Consider the following 27,875-nt stretch of genomic DNA (forward strand, 5'->3'; position numbering starts at 1 on the left):
GTGGCTTAAGGTGGCCAAAGGGTCTAATCATCCCCCGATTCGAGTGTGTCCTTAAAACCACCAATTTATTTGCGTTTTGCCCGCTGCGCACAAAGTTTTTTGGGCAGCTCACTGAGGCTGCAGTAATGCGAATTGATTTCCGCCGACTGCAAACAACACGGTTATCCATTTCCGTCGCATCCGTATCCGCATCCTTACAGCATATCACACAACAACAAGCCACAACAGTGCACTGAAAGAAATACCTCTATCCGAATTCTATGGTAAATTGCAGACCTATTGAACAAATTGAGTTACAAACGCAGAAATTTGTGAACAAAAAATTATTATTTTTAATACATTATGACTCAGATAATAATTATGTGAGATTGCGGGCAACAGAGTATTTTGGGCGTTCAAAATTGAAAAATACTCCCGAAAGTTACTCATAAAATGTAATGACTAAATTTTTAAAACTAACTTAAAGTTAACTTTAAATGTAAATTCTGTCTTTCTACGATATTTTTTTAGGTGCATTGCCCATTTCCCCTCCGCCAATAACATTGTTAAAAACTTCCACTTCGAATTTCACGCCAAAATACTTGGGAAATATTGTTGATTTGATTTTGGCGGCGTAAAAACTTTTTAATTAATTGGCCCCGACTTGGCAGTTGCTCTATCTGTCGGCGATTTTATGGCAATGCACATCTTGATCTGGTAAATGGGTATTGGGCCATTTGAATTCGTTCAGCCAGCGAACGTGACCCAAAAGTTGGGGCCCGTGTTTTGGCCACCTCACTCGGAATTCCGGAAACGGACGTGACAGTAATAGGTCATGCTCCATTCCCTTCGATTTTCGGGCTCGGTTCCAGTAAAAAGTTTATTTTATTTGATTTTGATTTGATATTTTTGAGAAGCACATAAATTTACCTTCACTTTTCGTGTTGAAAGTTATGTCCCTTTTTATGGTTTTTGGTCAACAAAGCGGGCTAAACTTTTCGGAAGCGATTCGGAATTCCAAGATTGATTTGTCCTTAATTTATTTTCCATTTTAAATACATGTTTAAGGACTCCTTGATTGACTATCATCTTAAAGTCATAAAATGATTGAGCTTTTGCTTTTGATTACCGCTGATAATAAAATTGTTTCAATGGCACTTAAGTATTTTAGTTTTATTTATTTTATTTAATCAGCACTATTTCTAACATATCATAACACATATTTTACTGAATGAAAAAGTTAAAACATAAAGTGTCATATTTTACATAATAAGAATAAGTTCGATTTTTTTGTGACACTCTTATCATAAACTATCACGAAACTCTTTGGAACTTCACAGGCTTCTGCCTTGGGCCATTTAATTTTTACGCACAATTTCCGGCGGTGATTGCCCACGAAAATTCACTTTGCACATTTTGGCTTACCAGCCTCCATTTCGTCAACGTAACTCAATTTAAGATTCTTTTGAATTAATTGAATTTCGACTAATTACGCGCACTTAGCACCTTGACGGGCATTTTCGAAAGGGAAATTGATATCGAGGAGCGCGCGCCTATATAAAGGACTTCCGATCCGCGTCGCTAGCCGAGTGACAATGCGTCGTATACGCAACTTCCTGCCGCACAGTGTCGCGTTCCATCGGCAACTGAATTGAAAGGCCGTTCGTTGCCGACAAAACGACTTGGAAGCAACAAGCGCGCACGCCAGAATTCCAGGAGCGGATTCGCGCACCGCGGGTTATAAATCTCGGTTATTTACAGAAGCTCGCACCATCCACATATGTAGCATGACATCACTGTACAAATTCGTCAGTGTTAGATGCGTAATTAAAACGTCTGCATAACTAAACACGGGAGATTTCTGTTTATCTGCGGCTACTTGACATATTTATCGCATGGACCGAAGTCGAAGTACGCGACGTGGACCATAGGAAACCACCTGTTGGCGTGGCGCCATGTTAGTTAACAGCGTGCTGTATTTCGGGGAGCTTTTCGGTAACACTCTGTTACTGCGGATGGTCAACAGATGTTACTGAGCTTTCTTCAATGCCGCTAAAATAATATTAATATTTATTTTACGGCAATTTAATCAATGAATTAACGTGTTATTACTATTGATTCAACTAAAACTATTTGTGTATTTTTCTAATATTATGGCATTTATTGTTTACATTATTGATTATTTTATATGTTACAATGGTCTGAAGAAACATTGATGAATTAATAACTAATCAGAAATCAAGTTACATCAATTCAGATTAATATGTATAAAGCATTCTTGCTAAGTTGTTTCTAAAATGGTGTTAATTTTATTTAGGCAAAACATTGAATTATAAAACGAAGTACTGCTCAAAAAATTATAAGTCTTGAAAACTCTTTCATACGCTCTGTATTCCAAGAGAATTTTTTAAGAGACTGATAAAAACCGGCGTGTTCTCCGAATTCGCATTTTTCTTAAGAAGCCCTGGAATGCAGCCAACATTAAATCGAGAAACAACGAGAATTGTAACATAAGCTCACTTAGCTGTATGCTACTCTACTGATACACTCTCCATAGTTAAATAAACGGCATATAATCTTACTAATCTTATATAATACTAATTTTTAAAACTCTTTCCACGGCACGCAAAGAAAAAGAAAAAATATATTGGGAGATGTTTGTTATTTAATTTCTGAGCAGTCTAACCACCCATAAAGTAGAGTAAATTGGATGACGAAATTGTTGATAAAGAAAAATCAGCTGTGAGTTTCAGTTTCGGAGCGTGTCTAGAGAGTAAAAATACACACAGGTAAATATACAATGTTTACCGGCTATTCGTAATCAAGTTTTTAGCTGCTGACAGCTGTTCTCCTTCCGATAAGATTAACACAAATTACTAAAGGGGGGCTCATCCATAGTAATTTTCGATATGAACCCTAATTTCAGGGAGATGTTGCCTACCAACATTTGTGTGTCTCAGGATTTTAGAAACGGGTTGACAAAACTAGTCGCACGTGGAAATTAGATCGGTTGACGAGAGTTAGTATAAAAATGGAATCTAGAGAGCTTTGGCCATAAATAAGAGCGCACGCCAGTGAAAAGCTTCAGTCAGTTTTCGGACTTTGCAAAGTGCGGACCGCTTCGGTGAAAATAAAATTGAGATTACTACAAAGAAAAGCGAGAAATGTGCGGAATTTTTGCCATATTTTCGAGGAATGGGGAGACGATACCCGCGCAAATCCTCCATGGCAGCAAGCACACTTTAAGGGAACTGGCCTATCGACAGAGTGGCAAGCAGCGGCATCGTGGTCCGGATTCCACGGGCGTCTATGTGATTCCCTCTGAAGGAGTGGCCATGGTTCATGAACGCCTGCGAATCGTTGGCGTGGAAATGGGCGACCAGCCTTTCGTCTCTGAGGATGGTAACCTCATCCTGGTGGCCAACGGAGAGATCTACAACTATCTGGAGCTTTCGGCTGAGATTGCGAAAAAGCGTGGCTCCTACAACCCCAAGAGCGATTGCCACGTGATACTGGAATTGTACCAGGATTATGGAAAGGATCTTCTGCAATACATCACCGGAATGTTTGCTTTTGCCTTGTACGATAGGACGACCAAGGAAGTGCTTCTTGCCCGAGACCCCTTTGGCATTATACCCATGTATGTGGGTGAGGATGCGTCGGGAAACCTTTGGGTGGCCTCGGAGATGAAGTGCCTGGTGGATACCTGCTCCAAAGTGGAGACTTTCACACCTGGCGAGGCTCGTTTCGGTAAAGTTGGTGACCTTAAAACATGCTGGCAGTTCCAGGAGTCTTGGATCAAGGAGGTGCCCACGCAAACCTGCGACTTGTCGCTACTGCGAGCCAACTTGGAGTCTGCCGTGCGCAGTCATCTGCAGTGCGATGTTCACCTGGGAGCCCTGCTGTCCGGCGGAGTAGATTCCAGTCTTATAGCCTCCATAGCCACGAAGATAATGCGCGAACGGGATCCCAACTTCCGTCTGAAAACATTCTCTGTGGGTCTAAAGGATGCACCCGACTTCCAGGCGGCCAGGAGTGTGGCCAAATATATAGACAGCGATCACAAGGAGATCATATTCGAGATCGACGAAGCTCTGGATGGCATTAGGGATATTGTCTACCACCTGGAAACCTATGATGTGACCACCGTGAGATGTAGTTTGCCGATGCTGTTACTGGCTAGATATATCAAGAGCACCGGCATCAAGATGATCCTCTCCGGCGAAGGAGCCGATGAGATCTTTGGAGGATATTTATACTTCCACAAGGCCCCAAGCTACGACGATTTCCACGAGGAGCTGGTGAAGAGAGTGCGCCAACTGCATTTATCCGATTGTTTGCGGGCCAACAAGGTGGCCATGGCCAAGGGCGTGGAGCTGCGAGTGCCCTTTCTGGACACGGGATTCGTTAACCATGTGATGCAAATCCGGCCGGAGGATAAGATACCCGGGCCCCTTAACAAATTCGGGGAAGTACAGCAAAAACGATTGGAGAAGTATGTCCTTCGAGCTGCCTTTGCGGATAACTATCTGCCCGATGAAGTCCTCTGGCGCCAGAAGGAGCAGTTCTCCGACGGAGTGGGCTACGATTGGATCGACAGCATCCGCCGGGTGGCCACCAGCCATGTCAGCGATGAAGAATTCTCCGCAGCCGCCCTACGCTTTCCCTTTAACACGCCCACCACCAAGGAGGCCTTCTACTATCGCTGCATTTTCGACGAACAATTCCCCGGAGAATCGGCAGCCCGAACCGTGGTCAGATGGGTGCCACGCCTCGATTGGGGCTGTCCGGAGGATCCATCCGGAAGGGCGCAGGCCGTCCACCAGGTCAACAAAGACTGCTAGGAGGATCTTAAGTAAATTAGGCTAGTCTGAGGAATTCCAACCATGCACAATAAATTTTTTAATTGGTAGTCAACTCGAGAGGTATTCAATATATTCATATATATATATTTTTTTTTTTTTCCCACATCTTGATTACTGACACGTGCGATCCACTTGGCAACTTAGTTGGAAAGCAGCTGGCGTCGGCATTATTTATTATTGTTCCTTAATGAATAAAACTGTCAATCAACTCAATTCAGATCATTTTTCGCTGCTATCAATAGGGGAATCATACATATGTATGTATATGTTTACGTTAGGTTTGATTACACACCTTTACTACTTGAATTTTCACTCACTTTTATGGAGAATAATAAAATATGACCCACTTGAATTTTAAATATAGTATGGTAACTGAATTTAAATTTTATTTTTAATTTGACTGACCAGAGTTCAGAAATGAACTTGACCGCTTCAAACTTTAAAGTACAAATTTTCGTTAAAAACCAAGGTTTGATTTTAGTTTATACAATAAGGAATATATTTTGTTTAAGCAACAAAACCGACTTATATTATTTTAGTTGCAATGCGAAGATTTTAAAATAACGGCAGTTAGTTTTTTACAATTAGTTGGCAACGCGGTATGGCTGTGTGACAGTCATGTTACGACGTAGTTGGCAATACGCCTTGGTATATTTTGAAAGAGCAATATATATGAACACCTTGTTCGGACTATGCGTATTAAGCATTCTCACATATAAATTCTTAATTAATAACATCAAATGAAAATATAGCCAATATAAAAAAGCCACATTAATCGATAAGTCCCAGTGAGCCGCACAGTGCCATATGCGCACCGCCCGCGTGCGGTCACACTGTTTGTAAATTTTTTTTTGCAACGCAACGGGCTGGCGAAACGCTGCTGAAATTAAGCTAAAAACCGTGTATTAAACCGCAAGCCGTGGCAAAAACAGCTCACCGATGCCGAGACGCAGCAAAATGTGATGTTTGCCGGGTGCTGCAAACGCTCGGCGACCGCAAACGAAGTGCACGACCTAAAACCTCTGACCCCAAGCGCGTCACCCAGCAGAAGGATAGAGCGAGACGGACAGATAGGAGTGACTGAGGCAGGAAGAAAAGACTAGCGCTGGCCCCAAGACGTTGGAATTTTGTGAATTGTTGTTGCTGCAGCCCAGCAATAACGGTACAGAGGACAACAGTAGCAGCAACAAATACAACAAATAGGAATGACAAAGTGAAACTGACTGCGCTGCCCCACAAACTACGACAACAGTAATAACAATAATAACAAAACAAAACGAACTAGGAAGAGCAAAACTGTGATCTCTGCTAAACTTTTTTTATTTTTGGGGGCAATTGTTCAATTTGGCTGTGCTCAAAAGTAAATTAAGTCAACTCGTTACGCGTATTTGCGGTGTTTGGCAACGCTTTTTCCAACCGACGACTGGAAAATCAATTCTTCGGATTGCCAAAGGGGAACAACAACTAGCAGTTGTTGAAGTTTTCCTTTCTTATATTTTTTGCGGCCCAGCCCAAAACAAAAAGCAAAGTAAAAGAAGAAGAGAAAGAGGAAGAAGAAGAAGAAGCAGCAGCGCAGCCGGATTTGCAAATAGGTATGTGTGTGCGTGCGTGTGTGAGTGCGTATCTTGAAGATACAGAAACAAAATTGTGTTAAATTAAGACAGTTTTCCGCTCGTTCTCCTCTCTTGTACTCTCTTTTCGTGACATTTAGCCGTTGAATGACGTCGTCGCCGGCAATTTTTCAACAATTAAACAAAAACAACAAATTTATCAGACGACCACAGCTACAGCTGCTGGCAAACATTTGGTTAGGTTAATTTTAACCTCGAAACCCAGCACTTTGATTAACAAGTTCATATCTTATCGCCGCGAAAAACCCTGAAAAATAGTTACGAAAGCAAGTTTTGTTGATGTTTTATTATAAATAGAAAATTGCGTATGCAAATGCTAATTTTTTTTTAGTGGAATGAGAACCGATTCTCGCTCTTCGTCGCTCTCTCAACAAGTCGCTGTTGTTGCTTAGTAATTTGGATATATTATCTCATTCTGTCCATTCCATTTTTGCACCGAGAGAAAAGATTATACGATATCGTGGGTTTATTCTTATCTATTTCTGGATTGAATAATTATTAATAATTATTATCCGTTTTTCCAAAACAATATTTTAATTAATTAATTAATTTATTTGTGCTTTATCCCTTATATATATATGTACATTTCATTAAAGCTAATGGTATAATTAGGTATTTACAGTGTTTAGCTAAGGCTTTCATCTGAAATATTTATTAATTATGTCTAGTTGACCTGTTTTTAGTTTTTTGTATAACAATATTTATTATTTATTAAGGAAAACAAGGGAGAAGAAAAACCTTAATTGACTTACAACTAACTTAAAAAACTAAGACTTGAAACAAAAGATTGTTAATATTGTATTTTTTGTTGAACTTTTTGTACACCTACTTTTATATGTAGGTACTTAGTGTTTGTGTAATAAGGTAAGTTCATTATTAATTTTAACAGCTTGTTTTGGCATATTTGAAGTTTTTTGATATGAGTTTGAGCACATCTACCCCAAACAGGTGACCCATACATTAATATTGGATTAAAAATTGTTTTAAAAATTATGATCTTATTGGATATTGATAATTTAGATTTACGATTTATTAGAGGGTACAGTGTGCAAATAATTTTATTAACTTTCATAATTGTGTTGTTGATGTGGTATTTAAATGTTAGTTTTTTATCAAAAATTATACCCAAATATCGAATGTTGTCAACCCATTGTATTGGAGAGTCTAGTATTCGCAACTGTCTATCAGGAAGATAACGAGGTTTCCTTCTTTTTGTAAAAAATATAGCATTCGTTTTATTAGGGTTAATTTTAATTTTCCATTTTTTGTAATATATGTCTAATTCATTTAAGTAACTCTGCATGGATTGATTTATCTCGCTGTACGAGAAACCAGCACTGTAGACAGCGGCGTCGTCAGCAAACAGTGAAAGTACACAGTTTGTGGCTTGTGGAATATCGTGTGTAAAAATATTAAACAATGTAGGTCCTAAGACAGAACCCTGTGGCACACCTGCATTTAAAATTCGTCTAGCAGATTGACTACTGTCCAAATTAACGCTAAAGTATCGATGTGTCAAAAAATTTTGAACTATTTTAATGAGGTATATGGGAGTTCCAATCATCTTTAGTTTGTGCAACAGTCCGTCATGCCATACAGTATCAAATGCAGCCTCAATATCAAGTGTAACCAGCCCTACAGATTGTTTGGATTGGATACTTTCTTTAATATAATTTCTTAGTTTTAAGGTCGGCAGTATGGTATTTAGACCATTTCTAAAACCATACTGTACCGTTGGTAGTGTGTTGTGTATGTCCAAAAATTTCACCAATCTCAATTTAATTAATTTTTCCAGAATCTTGGACAATCCGCTTAATAGGCTTATTGGTCGGTAGCTTTCAGGGTTATCAGGAGGTTTTCCTGGTTTGAGAATTGGAACTATTTTTGCTATCTTCCAATCCCGTGGGAAATAGCCTGCCTGAAGACAGTGATTGGCAATGTTAACAATATGATTAATGGCGCTTGTAGGAAGGTTTTTCAAGGATATATTAGGTATTCCATCAATTCCAGGAGATTTTCTAGTATGGAGAGCTTTTACAATTGAAAAAACCTCTGGATAAGTGACTCTACAAATTTCTGCGATGTTGTTTGGGGTTTCAGCTATAGATTGTAAAGATATTTTGACTTGGTCAATTGTATTTTGGTTTGAATATGAATGTGTCAGATTATGCTTCAGTTGAAAGACATCAGCAAGAATATTCGCTTTTTCTTTTCCAGAAGCGTATATTTCATCAGCTTTACTTAGACACGGAATAATTTGTTTTCTTTTTTTAATTGCTTTGGTTATATTCCAAAAGGGTTTGCTGCATTTATCCAGCTTTTGAAGTTTATTGTTCCATTTTGCATTATTATAAATGAAAAGCTCTTTTCGTATGATGTAATTTAAATGATCACATCTTGATTTTAATAATGGATGACGTGACCTAAACCATTGTCTTTGGATAATATTTCTTGTTTTAAATAATTCAGTTATATGTACAGGGAGTGTAAGCTTGGAGTGATGTATAGGTTTATGAGGGACTGCTTTAAGAAAGGCATAATTGATTACTCTAGTGAAAGAGCCGATTAAATTATCAATATCCAAAGTCGATATCTGTGAGCAGTTGACAACCACCTCTTCAACCATCAGCCTTTCATTTATAATTCTCTTAAAAAGCGCCCAATTTGCCCTTCCCAAAATCGGATATGTTTTTACATTGCGCATAAAATTTGTAGAGTATTTAATAACCACTGGTAGGTGATCAGAGGAAAGCTCTTGCATTACTGCTGGATTAGCCAGCTGGTTAGGGATATTAGTGAGGCATAGGTCCAATGTTGATGCTTTTGCTTTATGGTTATGCGGAATATATGTGGGTTGCGTAGGGTACAAAATACTGAATTTTCCCAGATCTGAAAGTTCATTGAGAATTTTGCCCCAACCATTGGCTCGGGTACACTTCCATGCTCTGTGGCGCGAGTTGAAGTCCCCGCAAATTAGAAAATTTCCATTTATTTGTGAGATCTTAAGGAGATCAGATCTATACAAACTTTTTAAATGATTATGGTCCCAAGATAAGTCACATGAACTAGGAATACATTTTGAAGTATTTCCAGCAAAGTAAATAGAGTAAATTTTTAGACTGGAATTAGAGTCAGTGTTGATTTGTATACCTACATTTTCAATAACATGACTTTTAATGCAGGGTATTTGTTCATGTATCAATGTGTTACTAACTGCAATGGCAACGCCGCCTCCCCTACTTTCCTTCCTGTCATTTCTGTATATAGTGTATTCGGGTATATTAAAACGGTCACTATGAGTCAGCCACGTTTCATTTATAAGTGCTATGTGAATGTGATTATTTTCTAAGAACTTGATTAGTTCTATACGTTTGTTTCTAACGGCACGAGCATTCCATGCCATAATATTCAAATTATCAATAAAATTATTTATTTGTGTAAACATACTTAATCGCTAACTGAGAAATTACTTGAAATTGCTCTCCCTTATTGGAGCATTCATTAAGTCTTGTTATTAATTCAGACAAAAGAGAATTTATCTCTTCACATGAAAAGAGATTAGTTTCATTTGTGATATTTGCTTTGGGATTAGGCAAAGTATGAATATTGGTGAGTGCATTACTATAGCTACCAAAGTTGAGTTGTTGCACTCTCTTAGTTTGAGTAGGCAATGAGATCTGGGGTTGATTTCCAAAGAGAGCAGATGGAGCGATGTGTTGCTTAGAATTCCTCATTCCATGAGCTTCCAAGTTATTTCTTCCAATGCGTTGTGATGAGCGTTTGGAAAGTAAATTGAGATAAGAAATTCGGCATGGGCATGTCAGTTCTGTCGATGGATGGTCGCCTTTACAGTTAGCGCATTTTTTGTTGTTTACGTCCATACATACGGCAGTCTGGTGTGATCCAGCACAATGGGCACATGATGTTTTAACTGAACAATTATTTGATCCATGTCCAAATAGTTGGCAATTGTAGCATTGAGTAATTTTATTCTGCAATTTCACTTTATACTCCCAGCGTACTTTAGTGTGGTTGACATACATAAAGTTTTTGCGCAGTTCCTTTACTGTGATACTTTTGTTAACGAAATAAACAATGTACAGTAATAATTCATGATCAGACTTAGTTTTCTTTTCCACAATTTTGACTTCGGTGCATTGTAATCCTAGGTTTTGTAGCATGGATTTGACAGTTTCAATTGGTAGTTTATCCAGCCCGGATAAAATGGCTTTGTATGGCTTGTTTGATCTAGTATCGTACGTGTAGAACTCACAGTTATGTTCCTTGAGTTGGTTACAAGCTGCATTGAAACAGTCCATATTTGGTAAAAATATTTTAATTCCAATTGAGATGGTTTTAATAAAGTAATCATCAGTTTTAATTTTAGCCATTAGCTCGTGTACAAATTTTGTATTTTGTTTAATTAATGTTATAGGAGGTGGTTTGATTATTATTTCATCAAGTGTGTCCGTTTCAATAGGTTTATCATCATTATCATCGTCTAAAGTTTGTAGTGGACGAAAATAATTTGTAAATTGCTTGGAGCCCCGTTCGTTCTGGCGCTCCACTAGTGGTTTATTCCTTTTAGTACGCATTTTTTCAACGGCAGATGCTTCAGCATCACCAATTGCATCACTTGAACGTTTGATTGTAGTCCTTTGCGAATATCACAATTAAAGAAGAAAACAGAAAATATCTAATGTACACCAAAATGTTCTCAGAGAGAACAGAAGATAACGATCGCAGCGTTCAATTTTTACAACCGCGTTCGACAAGAGCTAGTCGAAGACTAAAACAATATTTTGATTTTGCTGAATATTATAAAAAATATGCAGCCAATTAGACAAAATCAAATTAATTTTGCAGTGCACATACATAAATAATATTACTCTCCGAACGCAAATTGTTGATTTGTGACGGCATCGTACAATGCCAAAAATGTTGCCACTCAAATCCGAATTCGATTCCGAATCCCCATATATAAATCCATAGACAGAGCACATTGCTTCCTGTCGGCCTTCCCCTCCTCCCCTGGCTTCGTCACGCTCTCAGCTCCCTGAGATGATTCACGTTTCGTGCACGTAACAACGCCCCACCATCTGGGTGTCCGTAGCGCCCGAAAGCCACCTCTTCCACTTCCTCCTCGTGCAACTCTGCCAGTAAGGTATCCAAGTATCCATGCAGCCGCATATCATATAGCCATGTATCCATCCACCCGCATAGCCGTTCACCTACATTTTCAGCTCTCTTTGGGCCTCGGCCCACTCCCCAACTCTCTCATTTAATCGCCATTCTGGCTCTGACTTCACCTCACACGCAAATTGTTCGCCAACTAACTGCGGCTGTTGCCGCTTTTCGGAGCTCTACTGCGCACGAGCAGACCACAATTAAAAGGCGATTAATGAGCATGTATAGGAATTGGCGGGAACTTTTCCTTAGGAAAGATGGAGCATTCAATTCGTCATTGCTTTGCAGTTCCTTGCCTTGCTATGGAATTTATAGTAAAAACATTGAATCAGAGTAAACTCTTTCTAAAAACGTTTTAACATGCCATGGCTTTTCAAATTTCAACAATCAATTTCTAAAATTAAATTAGTTTTATTTCTACCTTACACTTGTAAACACTGAGTCGAAAACATATAACATACGCCGCTCCGAAATTTGGTTAGTTGCAGTCATCAATTTCACATTTAATAGCCCTTCAGTTTTACGGTGCCTGCATCCTTGCGCCAAAATTTGAGCCTCAGACTCATACAATTTTAATTTAATTTGGCAAAGATTGCACCTGCATACACTAACACCAATCCTGGTTTATTACAGTTGCCGCAAAACGAGGGACGAATAGACATTGGAACGATGGCCTATCGCAAGCCCAGCGATCTGGATGGCTTCATCCAGCAAATGCCCAAGGCGGACATGCGTGTGAAGGTACAGCTCGCCGAGGATCTGGTGACATTCCTTAGCGACGACACAAACTCAATTGTCTGCACGGACATGGGCTTCCTCATTGACGGTTTGATGCCATGGCTGACGGGCAGCCACTTTAAGATTGCGCAAAAGTCCCTGGAGGCGTTCTCGGAGCTAATAAAGCGACTGGGCAGCGATTTTAATGCATACACAGCTACCGTTCTGCCACATGTGATCGATCGGCTGGGAGACAGCAGGGACACAGTCCGCGAGAAGGCGCAACTTCTGCTGCGCGACCTCATGGAGCACAGAGTGCTTCCGCCCCAGGCGCTGATCGATAAGCTGGCCACTAGCTGCTTCAAGCACAAGAACGCCAAGGTGCGCGAGGAGTTCCTTCAGACGATTGTGAATGCTCTTCACGAGTACGGGACCCAGCAGCTTAGTGTACGTGTCTATATACCACCAGTTTGCGCACTTCTGGGAGATCCCACAGTTAATGTGAGGGAGGCGGCCATCCAAACGCTAGTGGAAATCTATAAGCATGTCGGGGATCGATTGCGCCCAGACCTCCGTCGCATGGATGATGTTCCTGCCTCGAAACTGGCTATGTTGGAGACAAAGTTCGACCAGGTCAAACAGGAGGGTCTACTGCTACCTTCAGCCCTTAAAAACACGAATGGCAATGGAGTGGGCATGGACGAAGCCGACAATATTGGGTTGAGGGAGCGGCCCACCAGGATGATTAAGCGACCACTACACTCGGCCGTTTCGTCATCACTGCGCCCAAAGCCCAATGTGAACGATGTGACCGGCGATGCCGGCGCCGTAACCATGGAATCTTTCGAATCTAGCTTTGAGGTGGTCCCTCAATTGAACATCTTCCACGCTAAAGACATGGACGATATCTACAAGCAAGTACTAGTGATCATCAGTGATAAAAACGCAGACTGGGAGAAACGTGTGGATGCTCTTAAGAAGATCAGGGCATTGCTCATTCTCAGCTATCACACTCAGCCGCAGTTTGTCGCTGTCCAGCTAAAGGAATTGTCGTTGAGCTTCGTGGACATCCTCAAGGAGGAACTACGATCACAGGTGATCCGCGAGGCGTGCATCACCATCGCCTACATGTCTAAGACGCTGAGGAATAAGCTAGATGCCTTCTGCTGGAGCATTTTGGAGCACCTGATTAATTTAATACAGAACAGCGCGAAGGTCATTGCATCCGCTTCCACAATAGCTCTGAAGTATATCATTAAGTATACACATGCACCAAAGCTGCTCAAGATCTACACAGACACTCTGAATCAATCAAAGTCGAAGGACATAAGGTCCACACTGTGTGAGCTTATGGTGCTGCTCTTTGAGGAGTGGCAGACGAAGGCGCTGGAAAGGAATGCCACCGTACTAAGGGACACTTTAAAAAAATCTATTGGCGATGCAGACTGCGATGCACGCCGCCATTCCAGATACGCCTATTGGGCTTTTAGGCGTCACTTTCCAGAGCTGGCGGATCAGATATATGGAACCTTGGACATAGCTGCCCAGCGCGCATTAGAAAGGGAACGAGAGGGTGGCGGAGGTGGAGGAACTGGGACTGGGACTGCACTTGAAACGAGACGCACTGTATCCCGCATTGGCCGAACCCCTGGGACCCTGCAAAAGCCCACGCCTAGTATGAGATCCATTTCAGCGGTGGATACTGCGGCTGCACAACGGGCCAAAGTAAGGGCGCAATATACACTATATTCCAGGCAAAGGAAACCTTTAGGACCTAATAATTCCAACCAGGCATCGATGACAGGAGCAGCAGCCAGTGGATCACTGCCCAGACCTCGCCTAAATTCCAATAGCGGTGGTACACCAGCTACGACGCCGGGATCGGTTACACCACGGCCCCGGGGACGGGCAGGAGTATCTCAGTCACAGCCAGGATCACGATCCACCTCGCCAAGCACAAAACTGAGGGATCAGTACGGTGGTATTGGTAATTACTATCGTGGGGCCACTGGCGCCATACCCAAAAAGGCCTCCGGCATACCCCGAAGCACAGCCAGCTCTAGGGAAACGAGTCCAACTAGGTCAGGTGGTGGCTTGATGAAACGCAGTATGTACTCTACAGGTGCGGGGTCTCGACGTACGCCCGAAAGGAACAACCCAGTACGACCATCGGCGGCGGCACGACTGCTAGCGCAATCCCGTGAAGCAGAACATACATTAGGCGTCGGAGATGATGGACAGCCAGACTATGTTTCCGGGGATTATATGCGCAGCGGCGGAATGCGGATGGGCAGGAAGCTCATGGGACGCGATGAGTCTGATGACATCGACTCCGAGGCCAGTTCTGTGTGTTCGGAACGATCTTTCGACTCCAGCTACACTAGAGGTAATAAATCGAACTACTCACTTAGTGGGAGCCACACCCGCTTGGACTGGAGCACGCAAAGGGCGCCATTTGACGACATCGATACGATTATTCAGTTCTGCGCATCGACGCATTGGTCTGAAAGGAAGGATGGCCTGATCAGCCTCACACAGTATCTGGCCGATGGAAAGGAGCTCACTCAGCAGCAACTTAAATGCGTTCTGGACATGTTCCGCAAGATGTTCATGGATACACACACCAAGGTGTACTCCCTGTTTTTGGACACGGTCACCGAACTGATTCTGGTTCACGCGAACGAACTTCACGAATGGCTATTTATCTTGTTGACGCGGTTGTTCAACAAACTGGGCACCGATCTTCTCAATTCGATGCACAGCAAGATTTGGAAGACGCTACAGGTGGTCCACGAATATTTCCCCACGCAGTTGCAGCTTAAAGAGCTATTTAGAATCATATCGGATTCTACTCAAACGCCAACTACCAAGACGCGCATCGCCATTCTGCGCTTCCTAACGGATCTGGCCAATACATACTGCAAAAGCAGCGACTTTCCCAGCGACCAGAGCCAGGCCTGCGAGCGGACGGTCCTAAAGCTGGCCCAGCTGGCGGCGGACCAGAAGTCGATGGAGCTGCGCTCCCAGGCCAGGAGCTGCCTAGTGGCCCTGTATAATCTGAATACCCCGCAAATGACGCTTCTACTGGCCGACCTGCCAAAGGCATACCAGGATTCTGCCCGATCCTGTATCCATTCGCACATGAGGCGGCAAAGCCAAAGTGGCAATTCGGGTGCCAATTCGCCTAGTAGCTCTCCATTGAGCAGTAGCAGTCCTAAGCCTTTGCAAAGTCCCTCTGTGGGTCCATTTGCCTCACTGCAGAGCCACCACCACCAACTTAGCATCAGCTCTACTAGTCCACGCTCCCGGCAGTCTTCCGTGGAGCAGGAGCTGCTCTTTTCCTCGGAGCTAGACATTCAGCACAACATTCAAAAGACGTCGGAGGAGATCCGGCACTGCTTCGGCGGTCAGTACCAGACGGCGCTGGCGCCCAATGGCTTCAATGGACACCTGCAATATCACGATCAGGGCCAACAGGATTCGTGTGCCTCCCTGTCTTCCAACTCCAAGACGCAATCGTCGGCCAACACTACCCAGTCGAATACACCTGAGTCAGCAACGATGAGGTTGGATAATCTGGAGCGGGAAAGGACCAGTCAGAATGCCAAGTCACCAACTGGCGATGCCAAGGTGATCACGGTCTCGATAAATATGGCCGAGAATGGAGAGCTGATACTGGCCAACAACCTGATGGAGAGCGAAGTGGTGCGTGTGGCCTTGACGCTAACAAAGGATCAGCCAGTGGAGTTGCTCCAGACGTCACTTACTAACCTGGGGATTTGCATCAAGGGCGGAAACTGTGAGCTGCCCAATAAGAACTTTAGATCGATCATGCGAATGCTCCTTAACATTCTGGAGGCGGAGCACACGGACGTGGTCATCGCTGGCCTGCATGTGCTCAGTAAGATTATGAGGAGCAACAAAATGCGTCACAACTGGATGCACTTCCTGGAGCTGATTTTGCTGAAGATCATCCAGTGCTATCAACACAGCAAGGAGGCTTTGCGGGATATTGACTCGATGATACCAAGGATAGCACCATCTTTGCCGCTGGACCTGTCCATCAACATTGTCAATCCAGTGATTGCGACTGGTGAGTTTCCCACAAATTTGTGCGCCATCAAGATCCTGCTGGAGGTGACCGAACACCATGGCTCGGAGATCACAGACGCCCACTTGGACATTGTGTTCCCCAATCTGGCGCGATCGGCGGACGATACGCAATCGATGGTTCGGAAAGCGGCGGTCTTCTGCATCGTCAAGCTGTACTTTGTTCTGGGCGAGGAGAAGGTCAAGCCGAAGCTGTCAGTGCTGAATCCCAGCAAGGTTAGGCTGCTCAACGTGTACATCGAGAAGCAGCGGAACTGCATCAGTGGGGGAGGAAGCTCTACCAAGAACTCCTCCGCGGCATCGTCGTCATGATTGCGGGAGCCCTTAATAGGATTCCTGCATCAGCACCACCACAAACAAGACACAGACGCAGTTGCTTCCCTCGGCCTGAGAAGGAAGTGAGGAGCGGCGGACATTAAATAATATATTATTACATTAACTAATTATTTATAACTAATTACCGATGATCCGATAGTTGTGTAACTGCTCGATGCATATATTCAGCAGATGCAAATGCGGCCCGAAAGAAAGTCAAGGGCCATTGCCCATCTAATGTGAGCAGAAAAACTATTTATACATAAACGGGAACTAAAGCGAGTAAATCAGCAAATTGTACTAAAATTGTAGCCAACTCCGCACTCCTCACTCTTTGCCTCAGTTGTACGTCTTTTTACCAGCTCCTAACTATTAACGCTGATTCTGTTTAATTTGTAAGCCTATATACCGCTCTATGGAAACTCAGACGTGTGCTTTTCTACCTTTGTTTCAGGCGACTTTGTATCCTTATTTCGTTTCCGCTCAACTAAATTCTAATTACTATTATTAATACGATTCTGCTCTTACAACTGAACTATTTTTGTAATTAATTTAAACACACAAACCCACACAAAGGATTAAAATCATTAAAAAAACACTTATAGGTTATGTAATAATATTTATAAATTAATTAAACGAATAAAACAGTTAAACAAAAGTCCCAAAATACATAGTGTAAACAACATGTCAGCCTTTTGTTTGCCATCAGTTTAGCGTGATTTATTTCATAAAATTCAAACTTTCAAATAATTATTTACACACGTACTTAACTATACTAAATACTTGGTTTATTCTGTTTTCTCCTCGGTTCATGTGTTGAAGACATCCAAATAGTTGGCCTAAAATGTCAACGCTACAAGTATTCTTTGTTTTTCGTTTTTTCTTTTTGTTGGTGAGTAGTTTCATTACACATTAACTAGTTTCTTATATAACTATTAAACATTTTTGAATGTCGCTCGATGTGTTTTTTGGTTTCCGTTTTGGTAGTTCGGTTGTTTTTCTCTTCATTGATTTGTTCGATTTGCATTTGAAATTTTGTTGGGCCCCTTTGAAACCTGAACTTGGTTGTTTCTCTACAAGTAAATCATACAAATTCGTTACGTTTATTTGGTTACGCCAGATATTGGAAATCAATTCAAGTAAATTAAGGCACTTAATACAACAATGAAATCGATAAGAAAATTAATTAGTTGTTAGTAAATCGGTAGAAAACAAAAACAATTTTGCCAAGTACAAATTAGTGCGGTGGTTCGAGTGTGTCTCTGTATGGGTGTATCTGTAGCCGTGTGTCTGTGTGTTTGTGTATGTGTGCGTCAGTGCCCTAGACTAAAATGAACTGCATTGCTTTAACATTAACTATCTGGCTTTAGATTACCGTAGCTAATCTTTAATTTGTATTTGTATTGTACATAAATTCCTAAATTATGGTGTTTTCAATTAAATATATTTTTCAATGGCACATCTATTTGCTATATGTACGATTTTTCGCTCTGTTTAACTTTACTTATTTTTGGGCTGAATCGGAATTTTGAACCCCAAAACAATGGCTTCCGATTGGAAACGGTGCTGTAAGCAATTTTCGAGTGTTAATTACTTTCACGTAGAAGTTGAGTAAAATATCCCCGAACTCCTGGAGGCCTTGAAAACATTTAGATCCCAATACCAACTGCCCAAGTAGCTTGACTAAACCTAGAGTTACACATACAAATGCATTCTTATGTACAGTGGGACAAGATTTCGACTTACATGCTGGATCGATTTAAAAACGCCTTCGATTTAAAATACATTGAACTACTTAATTAAATATTCATGTACATGTATATAGTATTGCTAACAATATTTTGGCTTCTTGTTTCCTTTGGTTTTTCTATGTTTTCTATCTTCCTTGTGGTAAATTTTGACCGCACTCATTGCTAACAATGCCCCCCTCAACAACAACTCTTCGGGGGATACATTTTCTAATTTTGACCGAAAAAGGCACACACAGAGAATATCGAATGACAACGACTACAACAACACTAACCCTAATCTATATATGATCCGCTCGATATCGGTGGACCGTATCTAGTAGCCGTTGCAGCGGATTTCCCCGAAGCGAGCTCTTGGTCTTCCAGCTCCATAGGCGGCGTATCGCTCATACGCCGTGTAGTCCGGAATCTCGTAGCCGTAGTCTCGCATTCGATTCCTTGGATAGCCGCCTTGGTTCTGCTCCTCATAAGGATAGTAGTTGTGTGTGCCCATGGCGGGGGACTCGATGTAGCCTCCAGCTGGATGAGATGGACAGTGGTTGGGTGCACTGCCTGCATATTCCTCGGCTAATCGCTCCACTAGGGATTCCGGCGTTTGCAGGAAACGCTCGGAGAAGCGACCTATTTCGGTGGAACCAAAGGCCTGCAGGAATCCCGGCAAAGGTTTGATGTCCTGTCGGGATTTTTAAATTTTCTATTATTACTTCTCCTTTATTTATTACTATACACAATGAAAAGGGTGTAGCTACGACCAAATATTACAAATTAAAAAAAATAATTATTTTAAATATAAAAACTAAATTTTCGAACTAACAATCAAGATCAGAAGGTGCTGTAACAGGTAAAAGTTAGCTCACCCTAATCTGTTCCCTAACAATCGGCTCCACAGCCTCCATATTTTCGCTCTCCCCGGCTTGCTTTTTGGTCGACTTCCGTTTTGATTTCTTGCTCGGAATGAGATCGCACTCGATGATGCGGTTGTTGCTGCTGCGATTCTTTCCAGATGTTGCACACCGCTTGAGGTTGCCAACCTGCTGATGTTGTTGCTGCTGCTGCAACTGCAAGTGCTGCTGTTGCTGCTGCTGCAGCAGGTGAGCCAAGGCGGGTGGCACACTCGCATTTTGGCCGAAACCAATGGGCGAGTTCTGTGGTGCCGGCGGTGTGCGCGGGCGCCGCGGCGTTGGACTCCAGTTGTTCGTCACAGGATGTTGCTGTTGTTGCTGTTGTCGCTGTTGCAAGTGGAGAGCACAAAAATCGATTTAGTTTTTTTCCAAGTCGTTTTGCAGCGGCAAAGTTGTTACGCTCAAGTAGCGAGTACTTGAACAACTTTGCTGCCAGTCTCCCCTCGGACTCTCTGCACCCCACTATCATCCCCATTCTCCGCCAGCTGGCAACTCGTGTTACCAGGCAACCCCCAAAAGAGCCACCTCATCCTCTTACGAACCAGCTCCAATCCAACCAGCCAGCTAGCCAGCCATCCAGACAGCCGGGTGAAGTTCAACGTAGCGCCCAAAAATCAATAGGCGCCCCATTTTGTGTACGGCTGGAGCACCCTGTAAAAAGGCTTCCGGCCGTGGTTCTCTCCATTCGAGAGCTTTCCCGTGCTTTCTCTCAATTTTTACGGACTTTTTTTATGAGTAAAGCCGGTCGATGGAGCTAAACGCATTTCGCCTTTGGCCTTCTCTTTTTTGGCCAGGACTGGCGATGAGTGTGGGCTGCTGTCATTATCAGGCTCCGGTTGCTCGCCTGCTTTGGCCTAATTTATCCCGTCAGTATGGCAGGATACCCGCCCCCTGATTGCCTCTTAATTATACCCCTTATATATCCGCGCTGCACCTGCAGCTTTAATTTGCAATTTTTCCCGCCCGCGCTAATTCGATTTCATCCACCACTTACCGCATGTCCTGGCCTCTCGTCGGCCGCCTCTATTATTGGATCACCACTAGTATCCTGCGGCGTCGTCGGCGCATCCGAGGATGCTGCCGAGTCCGGCTGCAAATTGATTTCCGCACGCTTGGCAACTTCTGATGGAGTGGGCGCTGTGGGTTTCACCTTATCAGCGGCCACTGGCGACGTGGCGCTTATGTCATCTGAAAAATGAGTTAAGACTTAAGTTTGAGGAGGCTTTGACAAAAAAAAATCAATAGTTGCGAAATGATGTGTTTCCCTTTTCCTTGCTTATCTTTGCGCAATTCTGGAGCTCTAATTATTTTGTCATGCGTGCAGGCGGCCATCAAGGGTTAAAAACCGGGCCCCGAACATTGACCATCCAACGAGAAATCGGGGGGCTTTTTCGCACACGCTTATCAAATCATATTTCCCGAGGCCAGCAAGAGAGAGAGCGATAGTACGTCCGGAGAGCGACATGCACTTGTTGAACGTGGCTAACGCACACATACACACCGCCTCGTGCACCCACACAAGCAAGAGAGCGGAGAGTGAGCGCGGAGGGACATCAACAAAAAGTGTAGCGCACTTCTCGGCGCATGCGACTCTGCCTGCAATGTTTACGTATTTCCATCTAAAGTTTTGGACTTGTTGTTCTCATTCTGGCAGTAACTGCAATGCATTTAATGTAATATTGTTCCCTGAATGTCACGAAATTATTTCCGCCATTACTTGCCCTTAATTTTACTTTGAATCTATTGTCCTAACTTATGATTTTAAAAGTTCAATTTTGAATGGATCAAATTTACTTGGGCTTCCCAAGCCACTAAAATGGTCTCATTTGTATTCTGATTTTTACTGCACTTTTTTCACATAACGGACATTGATTTTCGCCTCCATATGGTGGCTAAAATCGGAGGTTGGGGTTGAAGTCGAATTTGAACCCTGGCTATTGCACCAGGGAGCTGTTCCTATTCCTGTTCCTCGTCTTGTTTGAGGGTGTCGCTGGTTCCTCCCTTGATTAGTACACAGAAAAAAAATACGGATTAACGGATTTTCAACGCTATTTGAAGATAGGGTTAGAGAGAATTTTGAAACCCTAAAGGAGTTTTTATGATTTAAGTGCTGACCGTTGATCTTATAATAGAAACTTGAAAATAATCTTCCCTTTTTCTTCTGTGCATATGTTTGCGGGTGTTTGCCTGGCTTTCCTGTCTGTGTGGGCGGCTTGGCTAACGGTAGTAAAGCGGCAAAAGCAGCGGCAACCACCGCATTACGCTGAAAAGTTCATTTACATGCTGGCTGTGATGACATTTCACGCACACACAGATGCCAGAAAGACACCCCTAGATATTGCTGTGTGGGTGTGCTTGTGTGCGAAAGTCAAACGCCCATTGATAACGATGTAGCTCTACACAAAAAACACAGGCAGGCACTACACTAGACTTTCAAAAATATTACCTAAACTTTGAATAATTAATGAAGATTTTTTACATATTTTGCGAAATATATAACTTTAAAATTTTAATGATTCGAATAACAAATTATTGCACCGCAACCGAAATAATAATATATTTGCATTAGAGCATTAGAGATGACAGATATGATTTTGTGCAGTGCAAGAAGTTCGTTTGCACTGGAAATATTTAGAGAAAAGCTGTGGGCTCACTTCGCACCTGGTGGGTCATCCGCATACGCAGTTGACTTATTGATTTGCACACACGACAAAAAATTCAAAAGCCACACATCACAGAGCAAACTCTCGGCGATTCTCGGTTGCTGCTATTCGCGTGCCTAAATAGACAGCTAATTTGAAGTTCTCCGAAGCGCCATGACGTAGGCGCCCTCCAAAAGGCCACCCGCTCCTCGTAGAGCCACCCTTCTGCTGGAAAACGGAAGTATTTCAGCAGTTAACCAACGCTGATTGGTTGAGTGTTTGCAAAACATCGGCTTGTCAGGCTTGTGAAATATGTGGGTGATTGGAGGGGGCTGGTGTCGCAGGAGCCGGTGGAAAAACCTGACGGAAAGCGCTTCTGATGAGGAGCTTTACGGACGACACTCTGGACACGCTGACAACGATGACGGCAACACGAACGGACAGTTCTTGCATTAATTTGCATGCGGAATCAAGCATAAGTCTATGTACGCACAGTGGGACTGGTTGGAATATGATAACTTGAAAATATATAATAATAATATAATAAATATATTTATTTTTGTGGAATAAAATATTATTGTATGTAACTACTATGTTACCTAACCTAACCTAACCTAACTATTTATTTTTTGTTTACCATAAAGTGTTTTGACCTTAAATATCTTTAGAAAAATTGCTCTCGTGGTTTGAAATATTATTCTTCTCCCTCATCAGACTCCCACCCGAATGGCCCCCAAATTGCCGATCGATTTCGAGCCACCACCCACAGTTGCTAAAATCGTTGATTTGAGCTGAAGTAACTGGCCGTTGGCTGTCGCCCGTTGCCGACTTGAATACTTGTTACATAATCTTGCCTGACATATGTTTGCATAAATTTTCGAATTCTCCCCCGCGGCCGTGCATAATTACAAATTAAATAGAGTGTAATGAAGAAACGACAGGCGATGCGACGCGATTCGAAAAAAAGCTGACAACTTACCGGTAATATCGAGCGGAGTGTCCGCCCTCCTGACTTCCGCCGTCACCGGTGGCTGGTGCTCCTCCTCTTCGTAGTCCCGCGCATCCGCCGGACAGTGATAGGGCACACAGGAGGCGGACTCCACGGACATGTTAACCGGATATTCTCCACTGTAAACGGGCGTGCTCTGACTGCTGTCGCTCCTCGCCCGCGTGCTGCAATTGCTGATGCCGCTGTCCGTTCCGGTGGCACTGATCATGGGCGGCGAAGTGGTCAATCGCTGAGCGGGAGACTCGGCCACCGCCTCCACCTCGACATCCGGATCCTCGAGCTTTGGAGTTCCAGGCAGCGGGTGATGTTGCAGCTGCTGCTGGCTCAGATGCTGCTGCTGACTAAGGTGTTGCTGCTCGGCGCTGTAGCTGCGCATCGGTTCCAGATAGCTGGGTGGCAACACGGTGCGATTTGGCGCTGGCGTCGAGGATCTGCCAGGTGGCGCATAGTGCGGCGTTGGGCCCGCAAAGCCACCGAAGCCACGAGATTGGTAAGAAGCGGAAGAACTGTACGGCAAGGGTGGTGGTGGCTCGTATCCAGGCTGAGATTGCTGCGGATGTGGCTGCTGCTGCTGCTGCTGCGGTAGCTGCTGGTAGGGATGCGGTCTGGGCGGATAGTGGAGCACGCTGGAGGGGATTATCTGCTGGCCAGCCGGCGTGAACATCCCCTGATGGTGCTGGCTATAGTGCGGCGAGGCGTACGGAGCATAGCGATAGTAGTTAGGCATGTAAGAAGCACTAGAAGAAGACCCATAGCCGTAGCCATAGGGATGGTAGCCGGTGTAACCCGATCTGTAGGGTTGCGGCGGATAGTGCGACATTGTCGGCGCAAGATGATGCGGATGGTGATGATGCTGATCGTAGAAGCTGGCTGGATATCGATCCGACATGTTACTCCCTGGGACTACTCGTTACTTATTCCACCGCAGCAACTGGAGGCTAGGAGTCGTGAGCCCCATGCCCTGCCGATTGGCCACCATGTCGCTTGTGCCCGGTGTCCTCTTACATGTGGCGCTTTTATTGATTTTTGCCTTTTCGGCCAATCACAAATCCTTCGGCTTCCCTTGCTTTTGTTGTCCTTGTCTGGCCACGCTTGGCTGCCCTTTATTTATGTTCGAATCAATTTTCGCCACACTTGCAGTTTTCTTATTGTCCTCCTGTGAATGGAGCGAAAGAAAAGAAGAAGTGAGCAAGGGAGGTGGCTTTATTATCAGTTGGAAATAGTATGTCCCGTGCGAGTGTTAATGCCACGACATTTGACGGCCCAAAGGAAATGGTAATGCCAATGGCGAGATCGTTAAACAGCAGCCCATGGCTGGGAATAACGAGACAATTGCGCTCGGGGCCGCAGACAATTCAATTAACATCGGGCCAATAACGTTTTATGTGCTATGTAAGCTACATGGTCCTGGGGTTTGCTTGGCCGAGTTACGAGAAATTATGTGGTTTCAAGACTACTTAGCTGACCAGGACTGACAGCGAAGTAGGGGCATTATGGAAATATTTATCGTCTACTCGGGACATGTGTGCTCTTATCATTAGTTCTTTACTTGCCGTGTTTAAAAATAAGAAAGAAAGACTATGTTTTTAGGTAAGTCTCATTGATAAATTAAAAGATCGTGCTGAATGTATGAAGGCAATCTATGTAGTTAGTCAAAAGAACGACAAGCCAACAAATGCCTCCATTGTGGATCCTTGAGTTTAACTGAGTGCAATCCAGACATTCCATACATGCTAATGAGAGCCAGCAACTCGCCGAATAATTGCCAGCGATGTTATGGTGCACGAAATGCGGTTGCCGACTGAAGATGGCTGGGAAATGGGAAATGGATGGTGGCATGGGATGATGGGTCTGGCAATTGGGAAGCTGGAACGGCGGAAAGTGTGTGTGAGTGGTGGAAGGTCCCCGGCCTGGCGGGTGGGTGCATCTCTTGATGGGCCATGCGCAAAATTCCGTTTGTTTTGCACTCACGCACAGGCAGCTGTGGCACCACAACAACGAAACAAACAGCCACTCAACTTATCGAGCGCATCTCCAGCAAACACACACACGCGCATACACATTCTTGCACACACCACTCACACACTCGCACACTCTCGCGCTCGCATTCAATGAATAACCGTTAATGAGCCACAAAAGTGCACACATCTGGAGTGGGATTGATAAGGACCTGTGGGTGGGTATGTGTTCTGATGCAAAGTCGTCACCAGGCAACCCCGAAACGTCTTCCAGCAGCTTCTCTTGGCCACAGAACCACACGTCACCCGCACAGGACATTACGTATCAGCACACACAAATTAGTTACACGCAGGAGAAAATATAGTTCTTTAATTAATTAATTAACACAGAAGTGTTAAGAGCCGTATTTAGATGCATTTATTTTAATTTTAAATGCTACATTTTGGAACCTTTTACCTTGGTTGTCAGTTAATACAGTGAAAAATATATTAATTTTCTATTATTCATGTGTTTTATGAGTTTTAACAAATTTTCGAACATGTCCTGATAATGTAATACATTACATTTTTGCGGTAAATTAAACTGAATAATAAATACTTGTTATATTATATTTACTATGCAGTTGTAATATTTAGGGGCATATTCAGCATTAGGAGTCATGAATATATGTAGTCATATTTTATTTTAACATTATTTTGACTCGGATATCCAAATAGAAATACGAGTATTTTCCTTGTGTTTCTCCTTTACTTGTGTAAGCGTGAGCTTGACGTGTGCGTTTATTGATTAATAAACTTTTTGTGCAAAAACACCAGAAAAGGCGAAAAATAATAATTGAAGGCAATCGCTGGTGGGTGGTACGTGGGACCAGCGAAGGGGCAACCTTTATTGATTGGAGGGCCCGAGCGAGTGACGTTTCAGATGAGGTTGCTGATGATGGTGATGGTGATGATGGTGATGTCCTGGCAGCAAATTAGCAAGTCAGGGGTGGGTGGCGAGATGGCAGGACAACTCTATTAGCAAAGTCAAACACGGCTGGCGGAGTGGATAACATAATCAATGTAAACACAACTTGGTGAGAGAAAGCGAGCCATTAGCCGGCGAAGAGTGAGCTCGAGAGAGCTGCAGAGAGATATATGGAGAGAGAGCTTTCGAGTCCGAGTCCAAAGGGTTAGGCGAATCGAAAACTGGCTGGCTGACGAAATGAGCCTCGAAATAAGTCTAGTTAAGCAACTGCAATCGTTGGGTCGTTGGGTCCCCAAAAAGGAAGGCAAGTCTGGCCTTTTGCTCTCTCTCTCTCTTTCTCTACCTCTCTCTGTCGCCACTTCGCTCTTTGGATCCTGTGACAGGAAACGGAAGTTGAGCACGACGGCAGCCGTGTAAATGGATGGATGGATGCTGTGCATGTGTGTGTATTGGTGGTGCCTCTTTTTGGGACAGTGCGACACAACAGCAGCAGCAGCAGTAGCAGCAGCAGCAGTAGCAGCAGCAACAGCAGCAACTGAACAGCCTCCCACTCGCCGCCATCGTGTATATATAAATCAATAAAAACAGCAGCCCGAGACGGGGTTTCGCCTCAGCTCTTGCACTGTTTCTGTACTTTTTTGTTTTCCTCCTCTGCGGCCAGCAGCAGCAGCAGTAACCGAAGAAGGAGCAGGCCGAGGAGCTGCTGGTGTACACAATCATTACACGGACCCGCGCGCGTCACACGGTGCGTATGTGCAATGTGTCCCGAGCGAAGCGCCCGAATGTATGCAGCGGAATATATAGCGATTTTAATTGAGTATCTGCTCGAAGGAGCACTACCAATAAATAAACGCAAAAATGGGGCAGGACTTCAAGTGCGTGGGTGTTCTTGCAAAATATGCTAGGGTGTAACAATAGATACGTTTTTAAAAGTAAGCGGAACAAAGTAATGAAAATTATAAGTAAATACAGATGAGCTGCTCAGTGCACATAATTTTATTTTTAAGCAAGTAAGGGAGTAAGAAAGATGACATCGTTGCAACAATACATTTTATTTTAAATCTTAATTTATTTGTATGGTATTTACCACTATTTGATATTATAGAAAACTAGTGGCATAAGTGATGTTTTTTGAAATATATTTTAATATATAATAATATAAAAATACCTTATTAACGAGGCAATCCTGATAGTATTATTAGTTTTTTTTTTAATTTTTCACTTTATTAATAAGTTTTTTTGCACGTCTAAATATTTTCACTGTGCCTAATATGTTTCTCTTAAAATTTCCATAATTTCAACCGTCGAAATTATTTAATGTAATTACAAGCCTCGCCTTCGATTTTGAAAATTCCCCAATGATTTTTTCACCACGAAAAGCCGTTAAATTTGAAATTCTATTGCCCACACAAAGCAGTTCACAACGGTTCCCGAGAGGAAGGCACTTTTCCGCCGACTTTTCTCTTCGAGGCTCGAGCGGAAAAATCGAAGAGCGACCGGCCCAGAACGCCAAGTGATCGGAGCACGGCGGCGTCACTCGGACGGAGGCCTCAGTTCGGTGCGGAGTCCGCCGTTACGTATACGCAGTGTGTGTGCGACGCGCGCTAAAGTCCAACGTAGACTGAAACGCGATACGTGGGCGCGCTGCCATTTATACACCGAAGGCCCCCAAGTTGAAGAAGAAAAGCTGGCAAAAGACACAAGCACCACAGCAAGGAGCAGACGGAAAACGGCAAAAAAAAATAGCTAGGAAAAAACAACACACAGAAGCTGCTGCACTGGGAACTTTGTGACCCGATTCGATGGGCAACCTGCCCACATGCGCGAGCGAGCTTTTCCTTTTCG

At 43.3% G+C, this 27,875-nt stretch overlaps 4 protein-coding genes across 7 annotated transcripts in view; 2 read left to right on the plus strand and 2 right to left on the minus strand.

The window, feature by feature from the left end:
• Nucleotides 1–1,641, minus strand: part of LOC6738953 (adenylyl cyclase 78C) — a 30,245-nt gene extending 28,604 nt beyond the window's left edge. For both annotated transcript variants that reach the window (XM_016169142.3, XM_016169143.3), the window contains exon 1: nucleotides 910–1,641. The gene's annotated coding sequence lies outside the window, so the exon portion shown is untranslated. The remainder of the gene's footprint in view (nucleotides 1–909) is intronic.
• Nucleotides 1,642–2,933: 1,292 nt separating this feature from the next.
• LOC6738954 (asparagine synthetase [glutamine-hydrolyzing] 1) lies at nucleotides 2,934–5,057 on the plus strand. Its single transcript, XM_002085713.4, has one exon. It carries the CDS (start codon nucleotides 3,144–3,146, stop codon nucleotides 4,821–4,823), a length of 1,680 nt encoding a protein of 559 aa, XP_002085749.1. The 5' UTR covers nucleotides 2,934–3,143; the 3' UTR covers nucleotides 4,824–5,057.
• An 855-nt stretch (nucleotides 5,058–5,912) lies between these two features.
• On the plus strand, nucleotides 5,913–18,269 carry LOC6738956 (CLIP-associating protein). 2 transcript variants are annotated; one of them, XM_016171863.3, is made up of 2 exons: nucleotides 5,913–6,436; nucleotides 12,296–18,269. In XM_016171863.3, exon 2 carries the CDS (start codon nucleotides 12,332–12,334, stop codon nucleotides 16,799–16,801), a length of 4,470 nt encoding a protein of 1,489 aa, XP_016032782.1. In that variant the 5' UTR covers nucleotides 5,913–6,436; nucleotides 12,296–12,331; the 3' UTR covers nucleotides 16,802–18,269. The 2 variants fall into 2 exon arrangements, with proteins under 2 accessions (XP_016032782.1, XP_016032783.1); XM_016171864.3 differs by lacking the exon at nucleotides 5,913–6,436 and adding an exon at nucleotides 11,989–12,139.
• On the minus strand, nucleotides 17,777–27,757 carry LOC6738957 (extensin). 2 transcript variants are annotated; one of them, XM_039293650.2, is made up of 6 exons: nucleotides 27,199–27,757; nucleotides 23,076–24,261; nucleotides 20,449–20,642; nucleotides 19,410–19,781; nucleotides 18,828–19,225; nucleotides 17,777–17,877 (listed from the first exon to the last, which is right to left on the minus strand). In XM_039293650.2, exons 2-5 carry the CDS (start codon nucleotides 23,992–23,994, stop codon nucleotides 18,869–18,871), a joined length of 1,842 nt encoding a protein of 613 aa, XP_039149584.1. In that variant the 5' UTR covers nucleotides 23,995–24,261; nucleotides 27,199–27,757; the 3' UTR covers nucleotides 17,777–17,877; nucleotides 18,828–18,868. The 2 variants fall into 2 exon arrangements, with proteins under 2 accessions (XP_039149584.1, XP_016032784.2); XM_016169140.3 differs by having other exon boundaries at nucleotides 17,777–19,225; nucleotides 19,410–19,772; nucleotides 27,199–27,756.
• Nucleotides 27,758–27,875: the final 118 nt, after the last annotated feature.

The sequence above is a fragment of the Drosophila simulans genome, chromosome 3L (genome assembly GCF_016746395.2).
Source record: "Drosophila simulans strain w501 chromosome 3L, Prin_Dsim_3.1, whole genome shotgun sequence".
Lineage (NCBI taxonomy): Eukaryota > Metazoa > Arthropoda > Insecta > Diptera > Drosophilidae > Drosophila > Drosophila simulans.

Excerpts from the sequence above, each read along its gene's own strand:
- LOC6738954 (XM_002085713.4), top strand. The coding sequence starts at position 3,144 with ATGTGCGGAATTTTTGCCATATTTTCGAGGAATGGGGAGACGATACCC.
- LOC6738956 (XM_016171863.3), top strand. The coding sequence starts at position 12,332 with ATGGCCTATCGCAAGCCCAGCGATCTGGATGGCTTCATCCAGCAAATG.
- LOC6738957 (XM_039293650.2), bottom strand. The coding sequence starts at position 23,994 with ATGTCGGATCGATATCCAGCCAGCTTCTACGATCAGCATCATCACCAT. Across the intron at positions 20,643-23,075 it reads CACTCCGCTCGATATTACCG|ATGACATAAGCGCCACGTCG; the intron begins GTAAGTTGTCAG and ends CTCATTTTTCAG. Across the intron at positions 19,782-20,448 it reads ACGAGAGGCCAGGACATGCG|CGACAACAGCAACAACAGCA; the intron begins GTAAGTGGTGGA and ends CACTTGCAACAG.